The sequence below is a fragment of the Cetorhinus maximus genome, chromosome 5 (genome assembly GCF_964194155.1).
Source record: "Cetorhinus maximus chromosome 5, sCetMax3.hap1.1, whole genome shotgun sequence".
Lineage (NCBI taxonomy): Eukaryota > Metazoa > Chordata > Chondrichthyes > Lamniformes > Cetorhinidae > Cetorhinus > Cetorhinus maximus.
Genome location: NC_135883.1, coordinates 78,219,221 through 78,244,751, shown reverse-complemented (window position 1 = coordinate 78,244,751; position 25,531 = coordinate 78,219,221). Strand labels below are relative to the sequence as shown.

The following is a 25,531-nucleotide window of genomic DNA, read 5'->3' as shown; positions in this document are numbered from 1 at the left end:
AAGGCACTGTCATGATCAGAGAACCATGCCGATTGCCCTTCTGAGAGCTAGCACAGGGATTATGTCCAGCCACATGAGCCAGATCTTCAGGTGCGAACTAGCATGCTCACATGCAATAGGCCGGCAGCATGAGCCTAGACACACACTTATAACATCGCATAGTCGTGGCCAACGAGCAGACATTTCATCAGTCACCAGCCGGGATTTTCCATGTCCACCAGTGTCAGGCGTGTTTGCTGGCATAAGTGGATAGTATGACACGATCGGTTTCATGACAGTGTGAAACCAGTTTGCGATTGTCCGCTCAGCCCGCTAATGGCAAGCCACGTTTCCCGTCATCGGACGTCGGAAACCTCATTGTAATACATCTGCATATCATTATTAGGCCAGCCCGCCAAAATTGTAATGGAGAAGGGGGGTATTACAGGGTGTGTGGGGGAACATGTTGATCTTTGCAAGTGGCCTCAAGATGGTGAGGGCTGAGGAGGCATGTTGATCTTTGCAAGTGGCCTCAAGATGGTGAGGGCTGAGGAGGCAGTACTCAGAAGAGATGAGGCCAGATGGACATGTGAGGGCATGTGTGTGAAAATGGGTGGTGATGTCCCTTGAGCTGGCAGTGAGTGAAATGCCAGTGAATGTGTGCTGGGCTTGTGTGAGTTTAGAGTGATGAGATGGTTTCCATACCCTGGCTGCACAGATGAGATCATTCATCCTCTATCGGCATTGGATGGTCAACCTCTTCTGTGAAGCATTGGCATTGGTCACCACTGCCACCACCTCCCAAGCCTGGTTGGTCACACCCCTGTCCATTCTGCGGTCAGAGCGGGCGTAGAGGACATCATGGCAGGCTTCCACTGCATCCAAAATGAGTTCCAATGATGTGTCACTAAACATGGGGGCTGCAGTCTTTTTGCCTTTCGTGGACATCTTCCCTGCAGTAGTCATGGGCTGGAAGCACTGAGATGGGTGTGCACGGCTGGACTTTAAATATGGCACCCGGCATGATGAAGCAGTGAGGTGGTGATATGGGTGAATGAGAGCCCGCCTGCCATCAAAATGGCGTGTTTCCTGGGAATGCATAACTAATGTGGTGGGTTTGGGATGATACGGCGTGAAAACCCGCCACTGCAGCTAGTGGGTACAACGCCATTCTACCTGTCCACTACCGCACTTAGTGCAATTTTGGGATGTGCAAATGAGGTCTATTGCTCCTCAGCATGCAGGCAGAGAGTGGGAACTAATATAGGGGCAATGTTTAGCCATAAACATGGTCACAAGTTAAAGGTGCAGGCCAGCATGAAAGGCTAAGGTGCCCCGACAATTACTTAAATTGCAACCCATACCCAAACCTGACAGTAATTACATGGAGACCATTGGAAAGTGCACTTGGTTGGAATGATTCCAAGGTCGGTCATGTTTAAAACCTAGAACATCCACAGAGAACAGACTTCAGTTCAGCAGCACCTGGATCATTAAAACTTTCCAAAATTGATACTCATGAGGCCACATGATGTGATCCTCTGATGCTAGTTTTACATATGACTTGTCCAACCACCATGTTCATAAAGGAACTGGCTTTGTTCATATCACTTCTGTGGACATAAAGGTGACTGACTGTGCTGAGATTGAGCGACACCATAAACCTGAGGGACACAGTGGGAGATACTTGAGGAGGGAGCATCTGTTACACTTGTATGACCTCGGAACATTGCATCACATGGAAGAGCCATTCACTAGCTGAGACTTGGAGGCAGAAAGCAAAATATATTTACAAACGTGCAAAGTGCATACGGTGAGCAAACACCCATTGTGCTCTCAGTACTTCTTAATTTTTCTTACCTTACCTCTACGTCTAGGTGCACCCCGAAAGCTGCAGCAGAGGTGGAGGCAGACTGGTGACTGCTATGCCCTGTTTTCTAAATTTAGGTTGGTGTGCTTCCATGGAAGCCTGAGGCCTGGAAGGCTCCGGCCTGCTACGGGTCTCCTGCTCTGGGCCAGGTGCACTGTCCTTGATCTGACCTGTGGAGTGGATGGGGTTATAGGCAGAGGGGATTTGGAGCAGCCTGACAACCTTGGAGTGTCCTGTGTGGAGGGCCAAGGGGTGTCTGGCTGGTGCTCTTCCCCCCTATGGGTGACTGAAGGCCCCTCCCTGGTTCCTTGAGGAGAAGGGGCACCTGGAGGGTGATTGAGGTGCCCCACCTCCCTCTTGCCTAGGCATTGATGGATCTCATATGAACAGACATACAAGCATACCGATTAGGAGCAGGAGTAGGCCACGCGATCCTTCGAGCCTGCTCCACCATTCAATAACATCATGGCTGATCTGACTGTAACCTCAACTCCACATTCCCATCTACCCCCGATAACCTTTCACCCCCTTGCTTATTAAGAACCTATCTAGCTTTGCCTTAAAAGTTTTCAAAGAGACTGCTTCCACCGTCTTTTGAGGAAGAGAGTTTCAAAGATTCACGAACCTTTGAGAGAAAAAATTTTCCTTATCTCTGTCTTAAACGAATGAGCCCTTATTTTTCAACAGTGACCCTTAGTTCTAAATTCTCCCACAAGAGGAAACATCCTTTCCACATCCACCCTACCAAGAGTCCCCAGGATCCTAGATGTTTAAATCAAGGCACTTCTTACTCTTCTAAACTCCAGCAGATACAAGCCTAGCCTGCCCAACCTTTTCTCTTATGACAACCCATCCATTCCAGGTATTAGTCTAGTAAACCTTCACTGAATTGCTTCTAATGCATCCTCCAGATGTAGTCTTCCCAATGCCCTGTATAACTGAAGCATAACCTCTCTACTTTCGCATTCAATTCCCCTTGTAATAAACAATAACATTTTATTAGCTTTCCTAATTACCTGCTGTACCTGCATACTGACATTTTGTGATTAATGCATTAGGACACTCAGATCTCTCTGTATCTCAGAGCTCTGCAATCTCCCACCATTTAGATACTATGCTTCTTTTTTATTCATCCTGAGAAAATGGACAATTTCACATTTTCCCACATTATACTCCATTTGCCAGATATTTGCCCACTCACTTAACCTATCTATATCCCTTTGTAGCCTCCTTATGTCTTCTTCACAATTTACTTCCTACCTGTCTTTGTATCATGAGCAAATTTAGTAACCATACCTTCGGCCCTACATTTAAGTCATTTATATAAATTGTAAGAAGCTGTGAACCCAGCACTGACGCCTGTGGTATACTACTTGTTACATCTTGCCAACCAAAAAAATGACCAATTTATGCCTACTCTGTTTCCTGTTAGCTAGCCAATCTTCTATCCATGCAAATATGCTGCCCCTTACACCATTAGCTTTTATTTTCTACAATAACCTTGATATGGCACCTTAACAAATACCTTCTGGAAATCTAATATAGCACATCAACCACTTCCCCTTTATCCACAACACAAGTTACTTCTTCAAAGAACTCCAATAAATTAGTCAAACATGATTTCCCTTTCACTAAACCATGTTGACTCTGCCTGATTACTTTGAATTTATAAAAGTGCCCTGCTAACTTCTTTAATAAAAGCTTCTACATTTTTCCTCTGACAGATGTTAAGCTAACTGGCCTGTACTTTTCTGCTTTTCATCTCCCTCCCTTTTGGAATAAAGGAGTTACATTCACTATTTAACAATCTAATAGAACCTTCCCAAATGTAATGGATTTTGTAAAATTAAAACCAACACAACAACTATCTCACTAGCCACTTATTTTAAGACCCTAGGATGAAGTTCATCAGGACCCAGGGACTTGCCAACCTGCAACTCCAATGGTTTGCTTAGTACTACTTTCCTAATGATTGTAATTTTCTTGAATTCCTCCCTTCCTTCTATTTCCTGAATTACAGCTATTTCTGTTACTTGTATCCTCTATAGTGAAGACCAATGCAAAATACTTCTTCAATTCGTCTGCCTCTTTATTTTCCATTATTAGTTCCCAGAGTCACTTTCTATAGGACCAATGCTCATTTTGTTAACTCTATTCTTTTTTAAATATCTATAGAAACTCTTAGTATCTGTTTTTATATTTCTAGCTAGCTTCTAGCTTTCTCTCGTACTCTGATGTTCCCTCCTTATTAATCTTTTAGTTATTCTTTGTGTTTTTTATATCCTGTCTAATCTTCTGATCTGCCACCAATCTTGACACAATTATATGCTTTTTCTTTACATTTGATACTATCTTTAACCTTTTAAATAGATGGTGGGCCCTCATCTTGGAATTTTTCTTTCTCATTAGAAATTATCTATTCTGTATATTCTGAAATATCCCTTTCAATATCTGCCACTGCATCTGTATTGACCTATCCCTTAACCTAATTCGCCAATTCACTTTAGCTAGTTCTACTTTTATGCCCTCATATTTGCCCTTATTTAAGTTTAAAATACTAGCCTTGGACCCACTCTACTCTCCCTCAAATTGAATGTAAAATTCAATCATATCATAATCGCTGGTACCTAGGGGTCCCTTCTCTATGAGGTCATTAATTAATCCTACCTTGTTTCACAATACCAGGTCTAGTATAGCCTGCTCTCTGGTTGGTTTCAGAGCATGCTGTTCTAAGAAACTATCCAGAAAACATTGTATGAACTCCTCGTCTAGGCTAGCTTTGCACGTCTGATTTTTCCAGACCATATGTAGATTAAAATCCCCCATTATAATCACCGTACCTTTCTTCCTTTATACTCTTTCCTACCATGTGGATACTGTTAAGGCAGCTTGTACACCAGTCCCATTAGTGACTTTTTGCCTTTTTTATTTCTCATCTCTACCCTAACTGCTTCTACAATCTGGTTTCTTGAATTTAGGTCATCCCTCTCTATTGTATGAATACATCATTTATTAACAGAGCCACCATCTTTTCCTAGCTTCCTGTCCTTCCTAAATGTCATGTACCCTTCAATATTCAGCTCTCAATCTATGTCATCATGCAGCCATGTCTCTGTAATGGCCATCAGGTTCTACTTATTTATTTCTATTAGTTCATTTGTTTTGTTTCGAATGTTATGCGCATTCAGATAGAGAGACTTTAATTTTTCCCTTTTATTATTTTTGTAACCTCTAGCCTTATCTGCTGGTTCACTCTTAGATTTGTTCTTAGATTTGTATTCCCACTCAAAGCTACAGCAATGGTGTGCGGGTCTGAGCACATATCCAGCAGAAACTGCTAGACCAGGGACTCCATGGTGGGCTCCGCCCATCCAAAGGTGACCTCGATGAGCTTGCATGCCGGAGCCACAACATCAGCCAGAATGTGGATGGATTCCTCCTTCTTCGTTTTAATCTGGTGACAGCCCCTGACAACCCTGCCTGATGTTCCCCCTGCCTATCTTTGGAGCTCTAACATTTCTCTGAAGGCCGATTCTAGAGGCTCATCATCAGACTCAGACTCAGCAGGGTCCTGGCCTCCAGCCATCCTCAGATGTCAGAGGTGTTGGCTGTCACTGCCTCTGCCTTCTGTGGAGCCATTTTGGTGCTGTACTCTCCAGATACTAACCCCGACCCTGCTCTAGAACTAGGTCCCACTGCGGTGTGTGCCTCTGCATTGTTGGAGGATGCAGGTGAACGCAATGACGGGTCTTCCTCGGATGCTTCCTCTGGATCCTTATCCGAGGTGATCTGGGGGCTGGGGCTGATGGGCTGGCTGGTGGTGTCCCTCCAACTTTTCTTGCTGGTGGCTGTAATAGAGGGCAGATAATCATTGATTGGCTAAACAGTCACCTACATTAAAGAGCCCTTACAGTGTCCTCAGGTGGCATGTTGACTACTGCATGGGCCCTTACTGGCTTGTTGAGAGACGCCGATCTCATCTTCGGTGCAGGAGTAGTCTCTGTCCTTGCCAGCCAGCTTTTCTGCCTGCTTCTCGAAGGGGGTGAGTGGTCTCAACCCGGCATCCCCCCTCCGGTCTGAGATCTCTCCCTGTTGTTGTGGGTGACCTTGTACTGCATTGAGACAGATGGATAAACTGTGAGTACCACAGATGAAAGAGAAGACCATAAGCATGCATGCCTGTTGTGTGTACTGAGTGATCCCCAGTTAGGGCTGAAGACTCATGCAGGATATTACAGGAGATGATGATGTTAAGGTGTCTGTGAGACAATCATTGGGTGATGTTCATTTTACTGGTAGTGTGTGAGACCCCTGTGGACTGTAACCCTGCGAAGGCCTGATGCAAGTGTGGCTTGGGAGTGCGGAGAAGGTTGACTTACCCTGGTAGAGCAGACAAGATCATTCAACCTTTTATGGCGCTGCTGGGCGGTCCTCTTCTGAGGTCCACAGGCACTGACCTCTCTGGCGACCTTCCAAGCTGGCGTAGTGTGGTTGGTGGACCTCCTGCTGCCATCTTTGGGATAGAGAGCCTCTCGCCGGTCCTGGATGCCAGGAGGAGTCTCTCCAAGGATCTGTCACTGAACTTTGGGAAAGATGGTTTAGATCTTCTCAGAGCTATTCATGTCTTTGCCACAACAAGTCCTGGGCTGCAGAGAGTGAATGTGTATGTGGATGCCATTTAAATATGGCATCCACTCCTTCGATCCCATGATGCAATAAACTCCAACTGTGTCCAACACAGTAACACATAGAAGATGCTATATAACTGCAATTTCTTTCTTTTCTTTCCAAGACAATTAATGTAAAATTTCTTAAACATAGTTACATCCTATTCTAACACGTTAATGTGCCACCTGATAGATATGAGCATACTTGGTGGCTCCATACTACGGCCAGGATTTTCCAATCCCATCCACCAGTGGCGGGGCCAGAAAATCCCACCCTACACTTCATATAGCTATCTGTATCCCATATGCAGCAAGACCTAGGTAACGTGCAGGCTTAGGCTGATAAATAGCAAGTAACATTCATGCCACACAATTGCCAGGCAATGACATTCTCCAAAAGGAGAAAATCTAATCACCCATCCTTGACATTCAATGGTATTATCATTGATGAATCCCTCACCATCAACATCCTGGGGTCTACCACTGACCAGTACTTTAATTGATGGGCCAAAAAAAAATACTGTGGTTACAAGAGCAAGGTCAGGGGCTAGGAATTCTCCAGTGAGTAACTCACCTCCTGACTCCCCAAAGTCTGTCTGCCATCTACAGGACACAAGTCAGGGGTGTGATGGAATACTCCCCACTTGCCTGGATGCACATACAAGATGCACTACAGCAACATGCCAAGCATTCTTCAACAGCACCTTTCAAACCAAAGACATCTACCATTCAGCAGGACAAGAGTAGCAGACACACCAACTGCAAGCTCCCCTTTAAACCACACATTATCCTAACTTGGAACCACAAACACCATTCCTTCACTTCAGCTGAATAAAAATTCTGGAACTCACTTCCTGACAGCGCTGCAGGTGTACCAACACCAAATGTTGAAGCAGTTCAAGAAGGCGGCTCACCACCACCTTCTCAAGCACAATTAGGAATGGGCAACAAATGCTGGCCTTGTCAATGACACTGACATGCAATGAAAGAATTTAAAAATGAACTCCTATTCAGGACTGCTAAATCATAATCTACTGCAGACTGTGGCCATATTGATCTGCAGGGAAGCACACTTCACCATTTGTGGCAAAGTGCAGCCATCTTGGACCTTGGTCACTGCTCCCTCCCTCCCCACCCTCAAATTTGTGGGATTTGAGGAGCTTTTATGACTTGCATGCTCAAGGAGTGGGGAAGTCAAAAACACTGCCAAAACTGCCCAGGTTATGGGTTGGTGGGGAGGGAATGTGTCCCCCTCCTAGAAGTAGCATCGCAGTACCCCTGTCAATTTTTACAAAGTGAGCCACTTTAAAATTGTGTTCTTATAATTGCAGAGCAGGTATTTGGGGCCCAGGAAATGGCAATAATAAGGAAAACTTATTACTACGTGTCCTTCATGTGTACACTTTCCAGCTTCTATTTATACATTAGATTCTTTATGGGCAAAATTTTTAGCTTGGCGGGCAAGCATGTGCCCGATCCGCTGGAGTGTAAAATGACGCAGGCTGATGTCGGGCGAACGTCCTGATGTCAATGTTCAGTTGCGCAGTATTTTGATCGGTGGGCGCACGCCGGAGTCGGCAGCGCGCCCGCTAACAATTAAAAGGCCTGTTAGGCCATTGAAAAGATAATTGAGCAAAATTTTTCTCTGCCCATCCAACCTTATGGTTGGCGGGCAGGCGAAAAGGCCTAGTGGCCTTTGAACGTTTTAGGAAACTTCATGCATGGAGGGGTTGAGGTGTCCTAAAGCAAATAAAAATAAAATTACAAATTAAAAATTTAATTAATAAAATGTCCCTTCTCAAGTGACAGAGTCTAACGTGTGACAGAGTCACATGAGGGGACATGTTTTATTACATTTTTCATTTCTTTATTAATTTTTTTTAACACTCTTCATTTCTCTGAGGCAGTTCAGTGCCTCAGGGAGATTATCAAACGTGCATTCACGCTCATGTGCAAAGTTCGCACTTGCCCCGCTCACACAATGCCACCCCTACCCCCGCCCCCACTGAGTGCTGCCGCTCGCGTTTCACGCTTGGCGGGCCTTAATTGGCCCACCAGCGTGAAATCGTTTTCCAGCCTTGATCGCGGATGGCAGTCATCTTCCCAACTGCCCCCGCCGAGCCCGCCCGACAAGAGCAAAATTCTGCCCTATGTTTTGACATTAGACCTTAAGAATAAAATGTGACTATGGAAAAGTCTCCTCCAATTGTCTCACTTACGTGAATCCTAGAACTTTTGTAACAGCAGGTTGCACAAGTTCGTAGGCATCTTCCAACTAGAGAAATAGGTAGAAGTAGATTAGAAAGATGACATTCTAAAAATAAATGTGTAAACAGCAAAAGGGTGACAAACAATTTTAATTTCACAGGAATATATCTATAAAAATGAAATACTTTCATATTACTCTCCAGTATAGTGACACAAAGTTTGTTATGGCAGGATATCTAATGACATCAAGCTAATTAGATTTGCCCGTCATATTTAAGCTTTTAATTTGCTGATGGTGTGATTTGCTAACAGTTCAGTGAGAGATATTAGACATCTGCAACGAGTGAAAATAAAACTTCACATTTTAAAAATCTTAATCAAACATTAAAACCTTAAGTAGTAAATGTTGTAATATGGGTTATTTAGATGTCTCAGTAATGAGATCTTGAGTCTTGTATATTTAAACATGAATCCTTTATTGTTAACCTTTAATTATTTACAGATCCAAGATATCGTCATGCATGGAGCTGTGTCTCCATGTAGGCTGATTCCAGAGGATTCTTTCTAGACTGTTCTCTCACTGTCTATTACCATGTGACTCTATACATCGTACCATGGTTGATGCCATTCTCCAGCCCTACATTAACCCTTGCTCTGCTTAGCACCTTTACATTACAGTGGCATGCAGGTACATCATAAAACATCCCCCTTCTCCAAAGAAAACTTTCCTTTTCAATGAAGTATAATTATTTGTGATATATTCATTACTTGCTATCCCTGCTCCCCCAGCTCAAGTCTCTGAATTTATAAATTCAGAAGATCTTAAGGCTAAACGGATCCTCCACATCTCGGTCTGAAACATTTGGAGGATTGGTAATAGTACTCTATGGGCTGAATTTTCCCTCCGTTGGGGGGGGGGGGAGGTTGATGGGCGGGCGCATATGGGCACGCTTCCGATCGGCGCCCCCAATTGGAGGCGCGCCGCCATTTTATGTGGGCAGACCAATTAAGGCCTGCCCAGTGTGACGTCTGCACGGAAGCGCTATGCACTCCCTGTGGGGGCGTTGGGGGGGGAATCCCAAAATTGAGAGTGCGCTCTTTCGTGCATGCGCACGAAGGAGTGCACTCATCTCCCTGAGGCTAAGTGCTGCCTCAGGGAGATCAGCTCTAAATGTGAAAAAGACAAAAATAGAAAAATAAAATTTCCCTTACATGTCCTCTCATGTGACAATGTCACATGAGTTGGAACATGTTCAAAATTTTCACAAATCCTTTATTTAATTTTTTTAAAGCCTACATGAAACCTCATCCCGCCTGTGGATGAGGTTTCATGTTATTTTCTAGTTCCCGCCTGGGCTCCTGGCCTGCCCACCAACCTTAAGGTTGGACGGGCAGGTCCTTTAATTACTTAATTGGACCTGTCAATGGCCTCCGACATCATCCCGCGTCATTTTACGTGTCGGCGAGCGGGCCCCACCCCCGCTCGCCAACTCGTAAAATTCTGCCCTGTGTTTCTGGCATTTAGCTATCTCCATTTGTTTAGCTGTTTGCACTCCTTCGCATTGTGTTTCTCTTTGTTAACAACTCATTTGCTTTTTTTCAAACACTGTGGGTTTGTTCCGTTCCTTCTAAGAGGAATGCGCATTCCGTTAATTCCTAGGGTGGACTCAAATTTTCGTTTTCTGGGTCGCAACCTCTTTGCATGCCTGTTCTGCCTGCTGTTTTGTCTGGTTGAGTTTTCCCAACTCCTGCTTTGACTTGCCAACTGTGGAATTAAGGTCACTATCTCCTCCCAATATCTTTATGTTTTCTCTGAAATTTGACTTTTCAGATCTTGAACAGCTCAGCCTATTGAGCACTTCAGTTTATCATGCGTTTCCAAGGTATAGATTCAGTTTGAATCTTGTGCTTTAAATCTTCCTGTTCAGCTCTGATGCGTATATTTTCCTGTCGAGCAACTTCATTTACTTTTTGCACATTTTGCTTCTTTTGAGTGACCTCACCATCTGGGGTCTTCTGTTGCCCTCTCTCTGGGGTCTTTTGTTGTCCTCTATCTGGCATTATTTGGTGCCCTCCTTCTCGGGTCTTTTGTTGTCTTCCATCCTAGGTCTTTTGTTGCCCTTGGCGGAGTTGCCCTCTCTCTCTGGGATCTCTTGTCCTCGGCAGAGTTGTCATCTCTATAGCAGAAATGTTTTTGGCTCTTCTAATTTGCTGTCCATGGCCGTTGTCTTTTCTTGTAGTCACTGCTTTAACTTTTGTTACTGCTGTAAGATTTTCAAGTGCAGTAGCCATTTTTTTCACTTTGGCTATCACTGCATCTTACTGGTTCTGTGCTGTGAGTTTCCCACACTTTTGGAGGGCTCTGTGTAGATGGTGGCCACTTAAAAAAAAATCTTTGTTTGCCTTTTTAAAAATCTTCAGAACAGCAGCAGAATTGCAGGGACTTTTCTCTTTTTTTAACTCTGCAGATTCTTAAACTTTTGACTGTGCCAGCTGATTTTTACAGGCTTCTTTTAAACCTTTGGGTTTTTTTTTCTTGCAGCTGTGTTCCAGCTTCTCTAATCTACTGAGTCTTTGGGGTTGCCACCTAGTCTACAATGTAAGTACCTTTTATAATTTTTACTCACCATCTCATGAACTTCAGTATCCTTCACACTGTGTCACCCAGGGTCTTACAATTTTTGTATTTTTGCTCACCCATCTTTGTGATCTGATCAGTTTTTTTGTCTTTTTAACTCTGCATCATTTGGTGGTCTTGCAATTTGTTGTAGCATTGCTCACCTGTCTTGTGATCTAATCAGTTTTTTGGTCTGCATCATTCAGGGGTCATGCAATTGGACTTCCACTCACTCTGGTGGATTCCTCAACTTCTAAACATGAGTCCTTTATTGTTAACCTCTAACTATTTGCAGATCCAAGGTATAGCCTTGCATGGAGCTATTGTCTCCATGCAGGCTGGTTCCAGAAGGTTCTTTCTAGGCTGCCCTCTCAGAGTCTATTACCATGTGACTCTATACATCATACCACAGGTTGTGCTATTCCCCAGTCCCAAGTTAACCCTTGCTCTGCTGAGCACCTTTAAATTAAGTGACATGCAGGCACATCATTCAACAATAATATTCCACACAATAGTTAATTCTCTGCATCAGAGATGTTGATTGGCAGTAATTAACATTTATCACATTGTTAAAAGGTTAAGTAGACTGGAATAGACAATACCTGACTTTCTGTGGTGAGATTAGTTTGTATCTCAATTGGAACTTCACCCTGTGCAAAGCATGTCAATGATGAGGCAGACAGCGAGCTACTGTTTTAGTGTAGCCTACAATACAGCAGCAGGTCTCGGACAATGACTTTTGAATATTTTAGTTTAACAACCCAGCTGCCCCTGTGTAAATTTGCTGTATCATTTATGTATAAACAACAGTCACCAAGTGCAAACTAGGTCCATTTCTCTGCATTATGCAGGTGGAGAATGGGAACGAAGAAAGGGATAATGTTCAACCATACACATGGTCACGAGCAGGTCAGCATGAAAGGTAACCCACACCCAAACCTGACAGTAATCACACACACACACACACACACACACACATTCAGTAAGGGGGGATAGAAAAGAGGAAGATTTATAATATGAGCAACAACAGTAGAAGAACCACCAAAATTAATATTAGTTCATGTGATTTCCAAAGCCTGAGAAGTCGAAGTTCAGTGGGTGATTCCTTTGTGACAGCTTCAGTCTAGGTGAGTTCCTTGTCATAGACAGCAATACAAAAACCCTTGAAACAAATGTTGATGTAACATGGTAGGCTTTCTGAGCTTAGACTGCTCGGCAGGCATTGATCAGAGACTTTAAAAATCAAGCTGGCTTTGAGGAGTTGAGAGATTGGGCCGGCTGCTTGGCCATTTGGGAGCTGCTGGAGTTCTTTCCAGCTGGTGTTAAAGCAGAAGTCTGAGCTGTGAGGCTAGAAATGTCATATTAAAATTATCCAAAAGGCTAAAAGCATGGGGTCATGTGATGTGGTCCATTAATGAGTTAATTGCAGCCTCGCCAGCAGTTTCTGTGCTCCTAGCTAAAATCTATTGTTTGCCTTAGGAGCAGAAAGGTGGCTGTTAACAGTTCTTCACGTATAACGAGTTTCGACATCTCTTCTTTGTTATTGGCCTGACTGGGGGAGTCAGTTCGTCTAATAGTCATCGAGGTTTGTGATTATAATGTGGCCTTATAATGGGGTGTGAGGTTCCACAAGGATGGAAGTGGAACTCTTTTGCTCTTGTAGTCTCTGTAGGAACCTTCCAGAACTGATGGCCAATCTTGTGAGCCTTGTGACCTGTAGCAGTCATTTTTGTGGCTCCACAGAAGTCAATTTTAAAATAGCAAGAAAAGAATAAAGTTTTGATACATACAGTTTTTTATTTCTTTTCATGTCTTCTTGACATAACAAAAGGAAGACGGGGGAGAAGTGTGAGCCAGTCTTGGGGTAGAGTGAAGCACAGTGTTGTGATCAGAATTTAAAGACAGTCCTGAGGTATTGCAGAGCACAGTGGTGGGGCCAGAATTTAAAGGCAGCCCCGGGGCAATGCAGACCATGCTACGGGGATATGCCTGGTATGCATGTCTTAGTACAGATCCAGGGAGGGGGAGGGCCTGTTTGTGCTGTGTCAGTCGTGTACAGCATGGGTGAAGGATGTGACCATTCCCTCACACATTTGGGTCCTGGGTGTTGGTGGCTTGGCAGCAGGTGGTATTATCACCATCAGGAGGGGCATCTGCTGTCTGTAACTGGGGAATTGATAAGTAAGAGGGGGGTAGTCGATGGTCTCATGGTGGGTGTAGGGCTCGGGGCCCCAGTAGGTCACTGTGCAAAGGGCCTCAAGATGGGGAGGGGTGATGTTGACAAAGGGCATGGGGACATCCACAGAAAGTGGTTCAGCAGGGAAGAAGGTTGGATGCTGGCCTTGAAAAAGAATTGGGGCAGCACCATCTCAACAGCTGATGGAATGATGCAGTTGAAAATAACCTTGGAAAAAATCACTAGGGGAGGGGTCTGATGGCATGTGGGAGGAGTTGACTACTGCATTTTTGGGCCAATTGAAGGGGCATCCTAATAATTACCAGTTCAGGAAGTGGAAGGTAAGGCTCAGCTGAGAAATGTTAGGAAGACTCAAATGCCAATCGAAGGATTTGGGCACTTTAACTCGTGGTATGCATTCTTGCAATAATCTATTAGGGCTTGGGGCAAATGTAGATTTGGTATGATTGATCATTTGTTCATCACAGAGGAATTAAAAAGGTCAGAATGATCAAACTATTAAGGGTCCTTGGCTACAGTATATATGTAACACGGTCCAGACAACACTACACATTGCAGTTGGGAGGTTCAGGGTTTACATGGAGCAATGATTGCAGTCATTAAGGCTGGGCTCTAGTCTGCTCCAAAGGAGGCAGCCTGACAGTGCCCTGACTGAGGCTGATAGCACATGGCTGTACTCATCCCGATTCAACCCCCCTTGCAAATGCGCTGTCATGCCTGGGACTGTGATGGGGGGGTTGCTGGGGGAAAGTTCAGCTACCTGTGATCCTTTAGAATGTGCTTCAGCTGCAAGGGATGACCTGAGGATGGAATATTTGGAATGGGGGCAGCCCAAGGGCTTCACAACAACTCCCTAGCTTGGTGATGGGAGGTGATCATTACAGGGTAAGCTGCAATCATATCCCTCATCTATTTTTCCACAGACACAAGAAGCTGGCAAGGCTGCCTTCTTTATGGCTTTGATGCAACTGAGGAAGAGAAGGGCCCAATACTGTCTGCCAGGGCAAAGGGAAGAACTTCGCCCTGAGGGACATGGGCCAGCATGGCCCCATGAAGACCCAGAAGCTGAGGAGGTGAGCCTAATTCCATGGAGGCATTTGGTGTGACCCAAGCCAGCGTGGTGTGGTTGGTGGACCTCCTGCTGCCATCTCTGGGATAGAGGACCTCCCGCTTGTCGAGGGCTGCCAGGAGAAGTATCTCCAAGGAGCTGTCTCTGAACTTTGGGGCAGACGGTTTGGATCTTATCAGGGCTGCTCTTGTCTTTGCCACAACAAATCCTAGGCTGCAGGTAGTGAATGTGTGCATGGGCACTGTATAAATATGGCGCCTAGACTTTCGATCCCATGAGTTAGTGACGGGGCGGACAGATCCCAGCCTGCCCTGGACCTGACTCCATTATCATCTGAGCCACCTGTCTTGTCCCCCTCCATGACCAACCCGATGAGACCTTTCCCTACCAGACTCTCACCTCGGACCTCCCATCCTATCGCGTCCCACATACCCCTCTGACTGTCACTGCTCCCTCCTATCACCAGTACCCTGAGATCTCCTGCTAGGACCCCACTGTTGACATAAATGACCCCAACCTCTAAGACACTCCTTACCCTTGCCTGGCCATCCCCACGTTCCCTGGACACACTCCCCCCACCCCGCCCTACCCTTCCCCCGGAAGCCTGCCTCCCCTGTCCAGCCTTGACACAACTTGTGATACAAACACCTGAAATCTCACAGCACCGCTCTTAAAGGCAGACGAAAGCAATGCCTGCACACCTCAAGGTGTAGTGAAGCTCGCCAGGTAAGCACCAGTTATACACAGTTGGGAAACAGACTGTTCTAATAATCCACTGGTGGGGCACTTCATTTGGAGGGGGAACATAATTCCAGCGAGTTGGCCTTTTAAAGAGTGAATGATTGCAAATGTGGTTCCGGACGTAGATCAGCAGGAAACTCAAGCCGTTTTTAGCCCGCCGGGAGAACAAAATTCCAAACTAATTTCCTGCAAACAGACTTTTGCCATCACGCCAAATTTTGGCCCTACCCACCACAATTCCCACCATTGGCGGGAAAGGAAAATTCTGCCCAACATTGCTTTATTTATATGTTATTAAAATATCTCCGTAAATCCGTATTTTGCATGCTTTGCGCCAGAAGCATCACTTACTGTAACATGCTTCATGGTAACATTTAAAATAGGAAGGCATAAGGAAACTTTCATAATAGGAAAATAACATGAAAGCAGCTATAAGAGCACAGTAAATTAATGAACGGACTGATTCCCTCAAGATGCTTTGTTCAAAAAGGTTTTCACCCAGGCTGGGATTTTCTGATCCCGCCCGCCATGGGAATCGTCGTCTGCGGGATGGAAAACTTGATGGATCAGAAAAAGGTCCGTTGACTTCGGGTGGGATTTTCTGGTCCCACGGCGGACAGGACTAGAAAATCCTGCCCCCAGGAACTGAAACTTTGTGTCCAAGGCAAGATACTGAACTAATTTTTACTTTAACCTAAAGGATCACATACTGCACAGTGACAGGATTACGTTTCCCCATTTAATTGCCTTTTGAAACTTTTGAGATCTCGATTAATGGTTTTACTTTAATGCATCAGCAAGGTCTTAGAACAGAATTTCTGTTATACACTCCTGAAAGGCAAGATTCACCAACAATAGCAGACAGTTGAAAAAAAAAACACTTTTTCATTTTATAATATTATTCATTCAGTTACATACCAACATCTGAAATGTCTTTGAGAGATTTTTATACAAGGCTGAGGAAGCATCTTTAAGTTCATCTGTAAAGATCAGTCCTAAGACTCTGAATGCATGGTTCTCCCTTACTGCAAAAAAAAATATTTTTTATTATTTCAAATATAGAGGTTGTGCAATTGTTTGCTTTAAGGCACTTTGTGTTACTAATGAATTATGGTTATTCTATTACCCAATACCCCACAAAGAATTATGGATGGAATTTTTTAAAAAACTGAACCTTTCACAGATTAACTAAACTAGAATTATCAATTTATGAATTTAAAAGAATCAATCTAGTTTATAACACCAGCTTGGTGTGAAATTGGGATCATTTGCACCGAGCGTTTGGGTGCTACCAGTGCCCTTAGATCTCCAAAATGGTACCTGCAGCTTGTGCGCACACTTTCGGGGTGAGTTATGCCAGGCACCATATTGGTGAGGGCATTAGCACGTTTGCTGTAAACGGTCACTGGAAGGAGCAGGCAGGCTGTGAATGTGTACCTGCTTGGCTTCCCACCCTGGTTTGGATAGAGGACATCTTTCCTCCTTTCCACTCCCTCCACCAAGACCTCTAGGGTAGCCTCTCAAAACCTTGGATCCCATTTGCTCCCATTATGTGCCATTACTCAATGTTTCACAGGTTAGATGCACTTCCTACATGGAGCATCTGCTCCAGCCACAATACCCCTCTCCTTTAATCAGCGCATGTTAGCTTTAACTGGTTCTAGCCACTCTGAATGCTGACCCCCTGCTGAACAGCCTAGCTATAAATAAATACGGCAAATTTTCTTGCCTGCACCTCCATAAACAAGGCCAACACTGCACAGAGGAGGTCAGCCATTCAGTGTAGAAAGAGGGTGAATGATCTCATCCGTTCCGCTGCGCCCCACTCTTGTGTGGCTGGATGACAGAAAGAACATAGAGCTGCAGTATATATGAACCTTCTCCATGCATCTAAACATCTTTCATTGCACACCAAACTTTCACCTTTAAATAATGCTGAGGAGACGGCTGAACAGGTACCTCAGCTTCAATCTTACACGGCCAAGATCTAACATTGCATGACCCATCAAAAAAAGAGAATGAGCTTCCTTTCACAAGTACACTTAACTTTAAGGATGAGGCATAACTGATACCGGAAACAATATGTGAAGTGGCACACACTGTGGTCAGTTGGAAACACACAACCTTGACCAAGAGGCACATGAGAGTGACATCTGTGATAAGTAGGGGGAGGGACCATGGTGTCACACATGATTGGCAAAAACACAACTGAACATAAAGAGGAGACATACACAAGAGGACATTTGAAATGGCTGCAATTCTATTTATATTTGTGAAAATGATATGCATGTGTTTAACGCCCGTGCCACCGATGTGATCTTAATATAGTTTTGTCTTCCTAACCCTACCGCTATGTCATCGTGCTTTCCCACCATCCACGACAGAGTTGGAGGCAGCCTGCTGACTGCTACAACCTGTTGGTGGGCGTCCTCTGGAGGGCCAAGGCCTGAAGGGTCCTGGCCTGCTTTGGGTCTCCTGCTGTGGGGCAGGTGCACCCTCTTTGCCCTGTGGAGCTGAAGCTGATGGGGGTCACAGGAAGAGGAGTTTTAGATCGGCTAGACATTCCCAGTGTCACCTGGGTGGATGGCTCAGGGGTATCCAGCTACTGGTCCTCATCCTTATGGGTGCTCAAGGGCCCCTGGCTGACTTGTTGAGGAGAAGGTGTAGCTGGAGTGAGATTGAGGTGCTGTGCCCCACTCTTGTGTAGCCACTGATGGATGTCACCAATGCCTATACCGATGAAGTGCAGCTCCTGCCACAGTGCAAGACCTATGTTCTGGACCAAGGTCTCCATGGCTGCTGCCATACTACCAGTGTTGACCTTGGTATGTTGGCATGCCGGTGCTATGACCTCAGACTGAACATGGACGGACTCCTCCATTGTGGGTTGATACCTGAGGAATGCAGCTGGCACCCCTTCATGATGTTCCTGTGATTGTCGCTGCAGCTTCACCAACTGAGACAGGACCGAGTCTGGATGCTCGTCCTCTGACTCAGACTCTGCAGAATCTTGGCCTCCAACAGTCCTCCGAATGCCAGTGATCCCTGATGTCCCTGCCTCCTCTTGCTGTGGACTAGATTGTGTGCTGTTCTCATCAGATTGTGACCCACTTTTTGCACATTGTAGTTGCCTGCATAACACCCACAAGGCTCTCGTCACAATCTACGGGAGCAGCGCTGTGCCAGACTTTGTGCATAACATCCTCTCGCCTAAACAATTGCCGAGGTCAGTGATGATAACTCCAAGCGATGATATGTTGTAGTCAATGGAGCCTTTGAGCATGCACTCAATGCGCATATGTGACCTTGATGGCAAGACAATGTAGAGGGTAGCAATGACCTTGGAGGCAGAATGGAATGAATCTGAAGTGTGCTCACTGATGTGAACCAAGCCTCACCGTGAGGTCTCCATAGTGTTGTTGCTGTATTGAGGTTGCAAGGGCCAGGGCTGGCCATTAGGGGAGACTGTCTGTGTTCAACTGGAGGCATTTTAATTTGTGCCCAGGGAGTGTGTGAACATAGTTATCCTCAGGTGGTCAATCAATATGGAAAGGTCACGCTAAATGTAGGCCCACAGAGTGCCAGATGTCAACGTTATGGAGTTGAAGATGACACAGAGTGCTAAGTCATCTCAAAATGCATGAGGACTGCATAACATCCTCAGCTGCTTTGGCCCAAGTGTCCCCTCTCAGTATCACCATCAAGGTGAATCATAAAGCATTGCCCCATTGCTGGAGGTGGATCTCCTTGAGGAGCTCTGTCAGACTGAGGGCATACAGCTACATGCGCACTGAGGGTTGTAGACGAGTTCCTGCCTTTATTAGGCTGCCGTAGTGAGTGGGATGCTGGAGAGACGCGTGCAGAAGCAGCACCATTTGACGTCTGATGCCAGAGTGCCCCCCTCCAGTTAGGACCTTATTTCAGAAAAGACGCATGCTCCTGAGGCCTCATCAACCTTCAAAGCATCAGGACAATGTGAGCCTGATGTTTAAGTGGTTACTTTCCAATTGAAGTGGCTGGTTGAAATGAGGGGGATAGACTCGCTGCTGCTCATTTAGGCCCATAATGGAGGGCACTTGTCTAAGAGGAGACTAAACGCTGCTTGTCATCCTCCTCGTGAAATATGGTGGCTATGAGGGCCTCACATGCATGCTTGCCTCGTGTGGCCCCTTTCCCTGCAGCCTTGGCTTCCTCAACCTCATCGCCCTCATCCCTTTTGATGTCCTTCTCATCAGAGGAAACGTGCAGCTCCTCCATGCTGGCATCTGGCAACTTCTCGCCCCTTTGCAGCAACAGGTTGTGCTGCAGGCAGCAAGCTGGGATGATCCATGAGATCCTCTGAGGAGTGCACTGGAGTGCTTGGCCAGATCTGTCTTGGCGTCAGAATGCTATCTTTAACATGCGAATGGTCTACTCCACCAATGTTCGGGTAGCGGTATGAGCTTCGTTGTACCTCCTCTCACCTGGATTTTGCGACTGCTGCCCAGACGTCATCAGCCATGTCCTTTGCAGGTACCCTTTGTCACAAAGGAGCCAGCCCTGGACCCTGTGTAGTCCTTCGAAGGTGTCCGGGATCTACGACCTGCTCAAGATGTAGGCGTTGTGACAGCTTCCTGGGCGTCTGGCGCAAACCTGCAGGATTTGTTTCTTGTGGTCGCAGAGCAGCTGGACATTGATCGAGTGGAAGCCTGTCCTGTTGGAGTGCCTGTTGCCAAGGAGCTTTTATAGCCACAAGAGTACAGCCGATGGCACCCTGCACTTGCGGGAAAGCAGAAATAGCAGCAAAGCCCATTGCTCTGGCGTCTTGGCTGGCTTGTTCTCTAGTGAACTTAACTTCATTGTGGGCCTTGGCAAAAAGGGTGTCTGTTATCACCTGTATGCACCTGTGCATGGAAGCTTGAGATTCCGCAGAGGTCCCCAGTGGAGCTCTGGAAAGAGCCAGTTGTGTAGAAGTTAAGAGCAGTGGTGACTTTCAGAGCTGCTGGCAAAGGATGTCCTCCCAGTCCCCGTGGTGTCAAATCCTGGAGAATGTGACAGATGCGTGCCACCAGATTCCTGGACATGCAGAGACACCGATGACACTGCCTGTTGCTCATTGGCAGAAAAGACATGCGTCTTCTGTACACCCTTTGTCTTGAAAGCCGCCTACGCATGATGTTTCTGCTAGCCTCATCCTTTGCGTCCAGAGGGGGCCCTGCTACCCCTTGCTCATGAGGGTGAAACTCCTCCCCTTGATGAGCCTGGCGCCTCCATCACAATCTTCTTCGCCTTCTCTGCTGCCGGTACACAATGATGCAGGCAGCAATAATTCCAGCCTCCATCTTGCTGAAAGCCTCCTCTCTGCAGCATCAATCAGAAAGTGTCATGAATGAGCATGAGCCTCCAAAGGTTCTATTTCTGTTGATGGCTAGTGAGTGACTATTGCTTTAAGGGCTTGGATTCAGTGTTGGCAACTAATTGCCACTGAGATGTTAGCCAGCTGGTACTTTTCAAGGTGATTCTACTCAGCCCCCCACCTCTCCTACATTAGCCACTGCTGATTACAAGATTTTATCTCCGGGTGTGATGTCTGGTAGAGGCAAAGGCGGGAAAGGTCTCGGTAAAGGGGGTGCGAAACGGCACCGGAAAGTCCTTCGAGATAATATCCAGGGAATCACTAAACCTGCCATTCGCCACCTCGCTCGTCGTGGAGGCATTAAACGCATCTCCGGCCTCATTTACGAGGAAACTCGCGGGGTTCTCAAGGTTTTCTTGGAAAATATAAAATAAGCCACTGCCGTGACATCGCTTAGGCCAGGCACTTGGACGTGCAGCTTTCAGGCCTGTCGCTGGGATCCTCATTCACTGCACTCTCAGACTAGACTCTTTGTAAAACACAAAAGAGCAAATGTTTAGAAAGGAAGTGTGATTATTTGATGGAGGCTTCTCATCTGGTCAGCTGCCAGCGACTATATCCTAAACTCCTGTGTTTAAGACATATCACCAGCTTGTCCAATCACCCAATAGCCCCGCACTTGGCTATCGCTCTGATGAATTTCAATATTTGGAACAAGGGGTTAATACAAAGAGATCTATTAGTGCTAGGAATGGGGATTTGTCTTGCGTGAATGCTCCCCAGTGTTTAACTCTCCTGATTCCCTGCACTGCCACTGAAAAGTGACTAACATGTCACTGGTGTGCATCTCCCCTCATCTGGCAAAACACACTTCAGTTGGGTGCCCCTTCAATGAGCCCCCCAGTGCAGAGCGCCAGTCCTCCAATCGGCCCTGAGAGCCCTCACCAGCAAAGTCTCACCTCTTTTTAATGTTGTGTTGTGCCATTGGTTCAGGTTGGAAGATGCTGGTGCTGAGTTCTCACTCCCAGACCAGCTTGAACCCTCCCTCTGTGGCTGTGCAAATCCCTCCCTTCGGCTTGGAGGAGCTCAATTTTCCGGGGGTTTCCCTACATCCAAGGATTCTCAATCCTCCCCCTCCAATCCTTGAACCCTTTGTGCTTGTGTTGGAAATCCCTGTGTTGCCTCCTAAATCTTTGGATATGTATGTGCCCATGCCCTGTGTGGACCTTACCACTTCCCCTCTTGAAGCTTCCTGACCAGTGAGGTATATAGCATACCCTTCCTCGGAACCCTCCAATGCCCCTTTTCTCCATCTATAGGCTGAAGATGCCTCCCCTGACTTTGGGTACACCATAGAAACATAGAAACTAGGAGCAGGGAAGGCCATTCGGTCCTTCGAGCCTGCTCCACCACTCATTATGATCATGGCTGATCATCTAACTCAATAGTCTGCTCCCGGTTTCTCCCCCGTACCTTTTGAACCCTTTCGCCCCAAGAGCTATATCTAACTCCTTCATGAAAACATATAATGCTTTGGTCTCAACTACATTCTGTGGTAACGAATTCCACAGGCTCACCACTCTCTGGGTGAAAAGATTTCCCCTCATCTCAGTCCTAAATGGTCTACCCCATACCCTCAGACTGTGACCCCTGGTTCTGGACTCCCCCACCATTGGGAACATCCTTCCTGCAACTACCCTGTCTAGCCCTGTTAGAATTTTATAGGTTTCTATGAGATCCCCCCTCATTCTTCTGAACTCCAGTGAATATAATCCTAATCAACTCAATCTCTCCTCATATGTCAGTCCCGCCATCCCAGGAATCAGTCGGGTAAACCTTCGCTGCACTCCCTCTATAGCAAGTACATCCTTCCTCAGATAAGGAGACCAACTGCACACAATATTCCAGGTGTGGTCTCACCAAGGCCCTGTGCAATTGCAGCAAGACATCCCTGTTCCTGTACTCGAATCCTCTAGCTATGAAGGCCAACATACTTTCTTTATTGCCTGCTGCACCTGCATGCTTACCTTCAGCGACTGGTGTACAAGGACACCCAGGTCTCATTGCACATTCCCCTCTCTCAATTTATAGCCATTCAAATAATAATCTGCCTTCCTGTTTTTGCTACCAAAGTGGATAACCTCACATTTATTCACATTATACTGCATCTGCCATGCATTTGCCCACTCACTCAGCTTGTCCAAATCACACTGAAGCATCTCTGCATCCTCCTCACAGCTTACCCTCCCACCCAGCTTTGTGTCATCTGCAAATTTGGAGATATTACATTTAATTCCTTCATCTAAATCATTAATATATATTGTGAATAGCTGGGGTCTCAGCACCGATCCCTGCGGTACCACACTAGTCACTGCCTGCCATTAGGAAAAAGACCCGTTTATTCCTACTCTTTGTTTCCTGTCTGCCAACCAGTTTTCTATCCATCTCGGTACACTACCCCCAGTCCCATGCGCTTTAATTTTACACGCCAATCTCTTATGCGGGACTTTGTCGAAAGCCTTCTGAAAGTCCAAATAAGCCACATCCACTGGCTCCCCCTCATCAACTCTGCTAGTTCTATCCTCGAAAAATTCCAGTAGATTTGTCAAGCATGCAGTCCAGTATAATGCCAGAAACGCTCCTGGACAGAGGCGCAAGTTGTCACGACCACTCCCTGTACACAACATTCTGGGCACTACTGGCCTGGACCGACATTCCCTCACCCTACCTGGGCAGGGACAGGGACAGTCTTTGCAAGGTCAGCCATGTAAACTGAAGTGATTTTCACTCCATGATCCTCAAGCCACTTATGTCGCTCTGTAACAGGCTCTTCCCCATTCTGGCCAAGCGATGCCTCCTCGCCAAATCCCTCATGTCACGCTCCTGAGTTGAAACTTTGCCACTATTGCAAAATGGAGGCCTTGCCTTGTGGCCCCATTCCCATAGCTCTGATCACTATTCCCTCCGCAGCCCCCCCAGCCCCCCCCAAACCCTCTGGCGGAGGCCTTGCCCTTGGCCCCTTCCATCATACCCCAACTTACCATTGGTCTGGTAGGTAGAACCTTGCCTGTGATACCCACCTCAGAACAATGTGGTGCCGCCTGCAAAGCCTGGCACTGAATCTGAGGTGCTGTGTGCACTGCGTGATCAAAGGTATGTGAACAAACCTCGCAGGCACGAGTGAAATGCTGGTTGCCATGTGCACGTTGTTTATATACCATTGTGAAACACATCGGCCTAATTAGGCATCGACGTTCCCTATTGATCCAGTGTGGGGGAATGATACCGGCAAGCAGGCTTCATAATGAGTATTCAGCACATTTAAGAGTATTCAAATAGTCTTCCTGACATTGCATGTTAGGAAATGTGCTCTGCCATTGAAGTCTAGAGTGGGCAATAGGAACTTGCTTTCCCTCTGATATAAAACGTAATTCTTTCTTCTTGCAATGTTTTCCGCTCCCACCCACCATGGGCAGGAGCGGAAAATTCCGGCCATAGACAGGCTAAGTGAATGGGCAACAAGATGGCAGATGGAGTGTAATGTGGGAAAGTGTGAGGTTATTCAATTTGGTCATAAGAATGGAATAGCAAAATATTTCTCAAAAGGCATAGAACTTGTAAATGTTGATGCTCAGAGAAAAATGGGTGTGCTCATACAAGGAACACAGAAAATTAGCTTGCAGGTACGGCAAGCAACTAGAAAGACAAATGCATGTTGGCCTTTATTGCAAGGCGATTAGAGTACAGGAATAAAGACGTCTTACTACAGTTGTACAGGGCATTAGTGGGACCACACCTGAAATACTGGATGGTATCTTTTTGAGGAAGCGGGGGTCTTGTCTGCTGGCTGGAGAACCAGCGAGAGACCTGCACTGCCTCTTTTTGGGAAGGCCTGCCAAACCACAAGCTAATCAGGCGTGGCAAGGCTAGTGGTGAGCCTTCCCCTGGAAACAAGACGCCGGGGGTGAAAGTCTCACCTACTGAGAGCTGCCATCTAATCAAAGATTGGATCGAGGAGTGACCCAGGCCACAGGTAATTAATGTTGGGGAGCGGGGGTGGGGGTGGATTTCACAGGGTGAAGGTTGTGGGGAAAGTGGTGCACAGGAGTCAGCAGCAGGACAGGCTCTCAGCAGGCCTCTCCCTTCCTGATGTCGAATCCCTCGATCAGGCACAGGCTGCCTTTGATCGAGGGACCTGCCACTGCCCTTCTCACCAGGAGCTGACAAGCTGCCGCATAGTTGTAGTTGCTATGCATGCCGCATGGTGACAGGCCCGCCTGGAGCTGGGTAAATACCAGTGGCAGTGCAGTGAATTCCTTAAGTGGTCATGAATTGACCACTTGAGGGCCTCAATTGGTGGCGGGGTGGGTGCGTTGAGTATGAGTTTCCCCACCCATAACTTAATTCTGGTAGAGCCAAGAATGCGGCGGGGTTGAGGAATAGCACAACCCAACCTAACTAAATACCCTTTCCGTATCCATGCTGGCCATCAGATAGAGGAGAAGATTCAGCACGTTGTGTATAATTTTGCTTTCCATGGTTAAGGAACGTTATACTTATATTGGAGGTGAAAGAAATAAACATTATTACCTAATTTAAATTGGATGGTCGTTGATGTGGTAGAGACAGTGGTGGGTGTTGCTGACTCTGTTGTGGGTGTTGTTGACACTGTTGAGGGTATTGTTGACCCAGTCGTGGGTTTTGTTGGCACAGCCGTTTTTGTAGGTGGAGACAAAGTTGAAGGTGTTGCTGACATGGCTGAGGGTGTTGTTGACACAGCTGTGGGTGATTTTGACAGAGTTGTAGGTGTTGACACAGTTGAGGGTGTTGCTGACACTGCTGTGGGTG

General features: G+C 46.2%; 1 protein-coding gene across 1 annotated transcript in view; it reads right to left on the bottom strand.

Annotated features, from left to right (window-relative positions):
• The window catches only part of LOC144680746 (adhesion G protein-coupled receptor F5-like), a 59,123-nt gene extending 35,313 nt beyond the window's left edge, over positions 1 to 23,810 (bottom strand). The window contains exons 1-3 of the mRNA XM_078542082.1: positions 23,725 to 23,810; positions 16,267 to 16,373; positions 8,736 to 8,791 (exon numbers count right to left, since the gene is read on the bottom strand). Coding sequence (XP_078398208.1) covers positions 8,736 to 8,791; positions 16,267 to 16,272 — 62 coding nt within the window. The 5' untranslated portion in view covers positions 16,273 to 16,373; positions 23,725 to 23,810. The remainder of the gene's footprint in view (positions 1 to 8,735; positions 8,792 to 16,266; positions 16,374 to 23,724) is intronic.
• Positions 23,811 to 25,531: the final 1,721 nt, after the last annotated feature.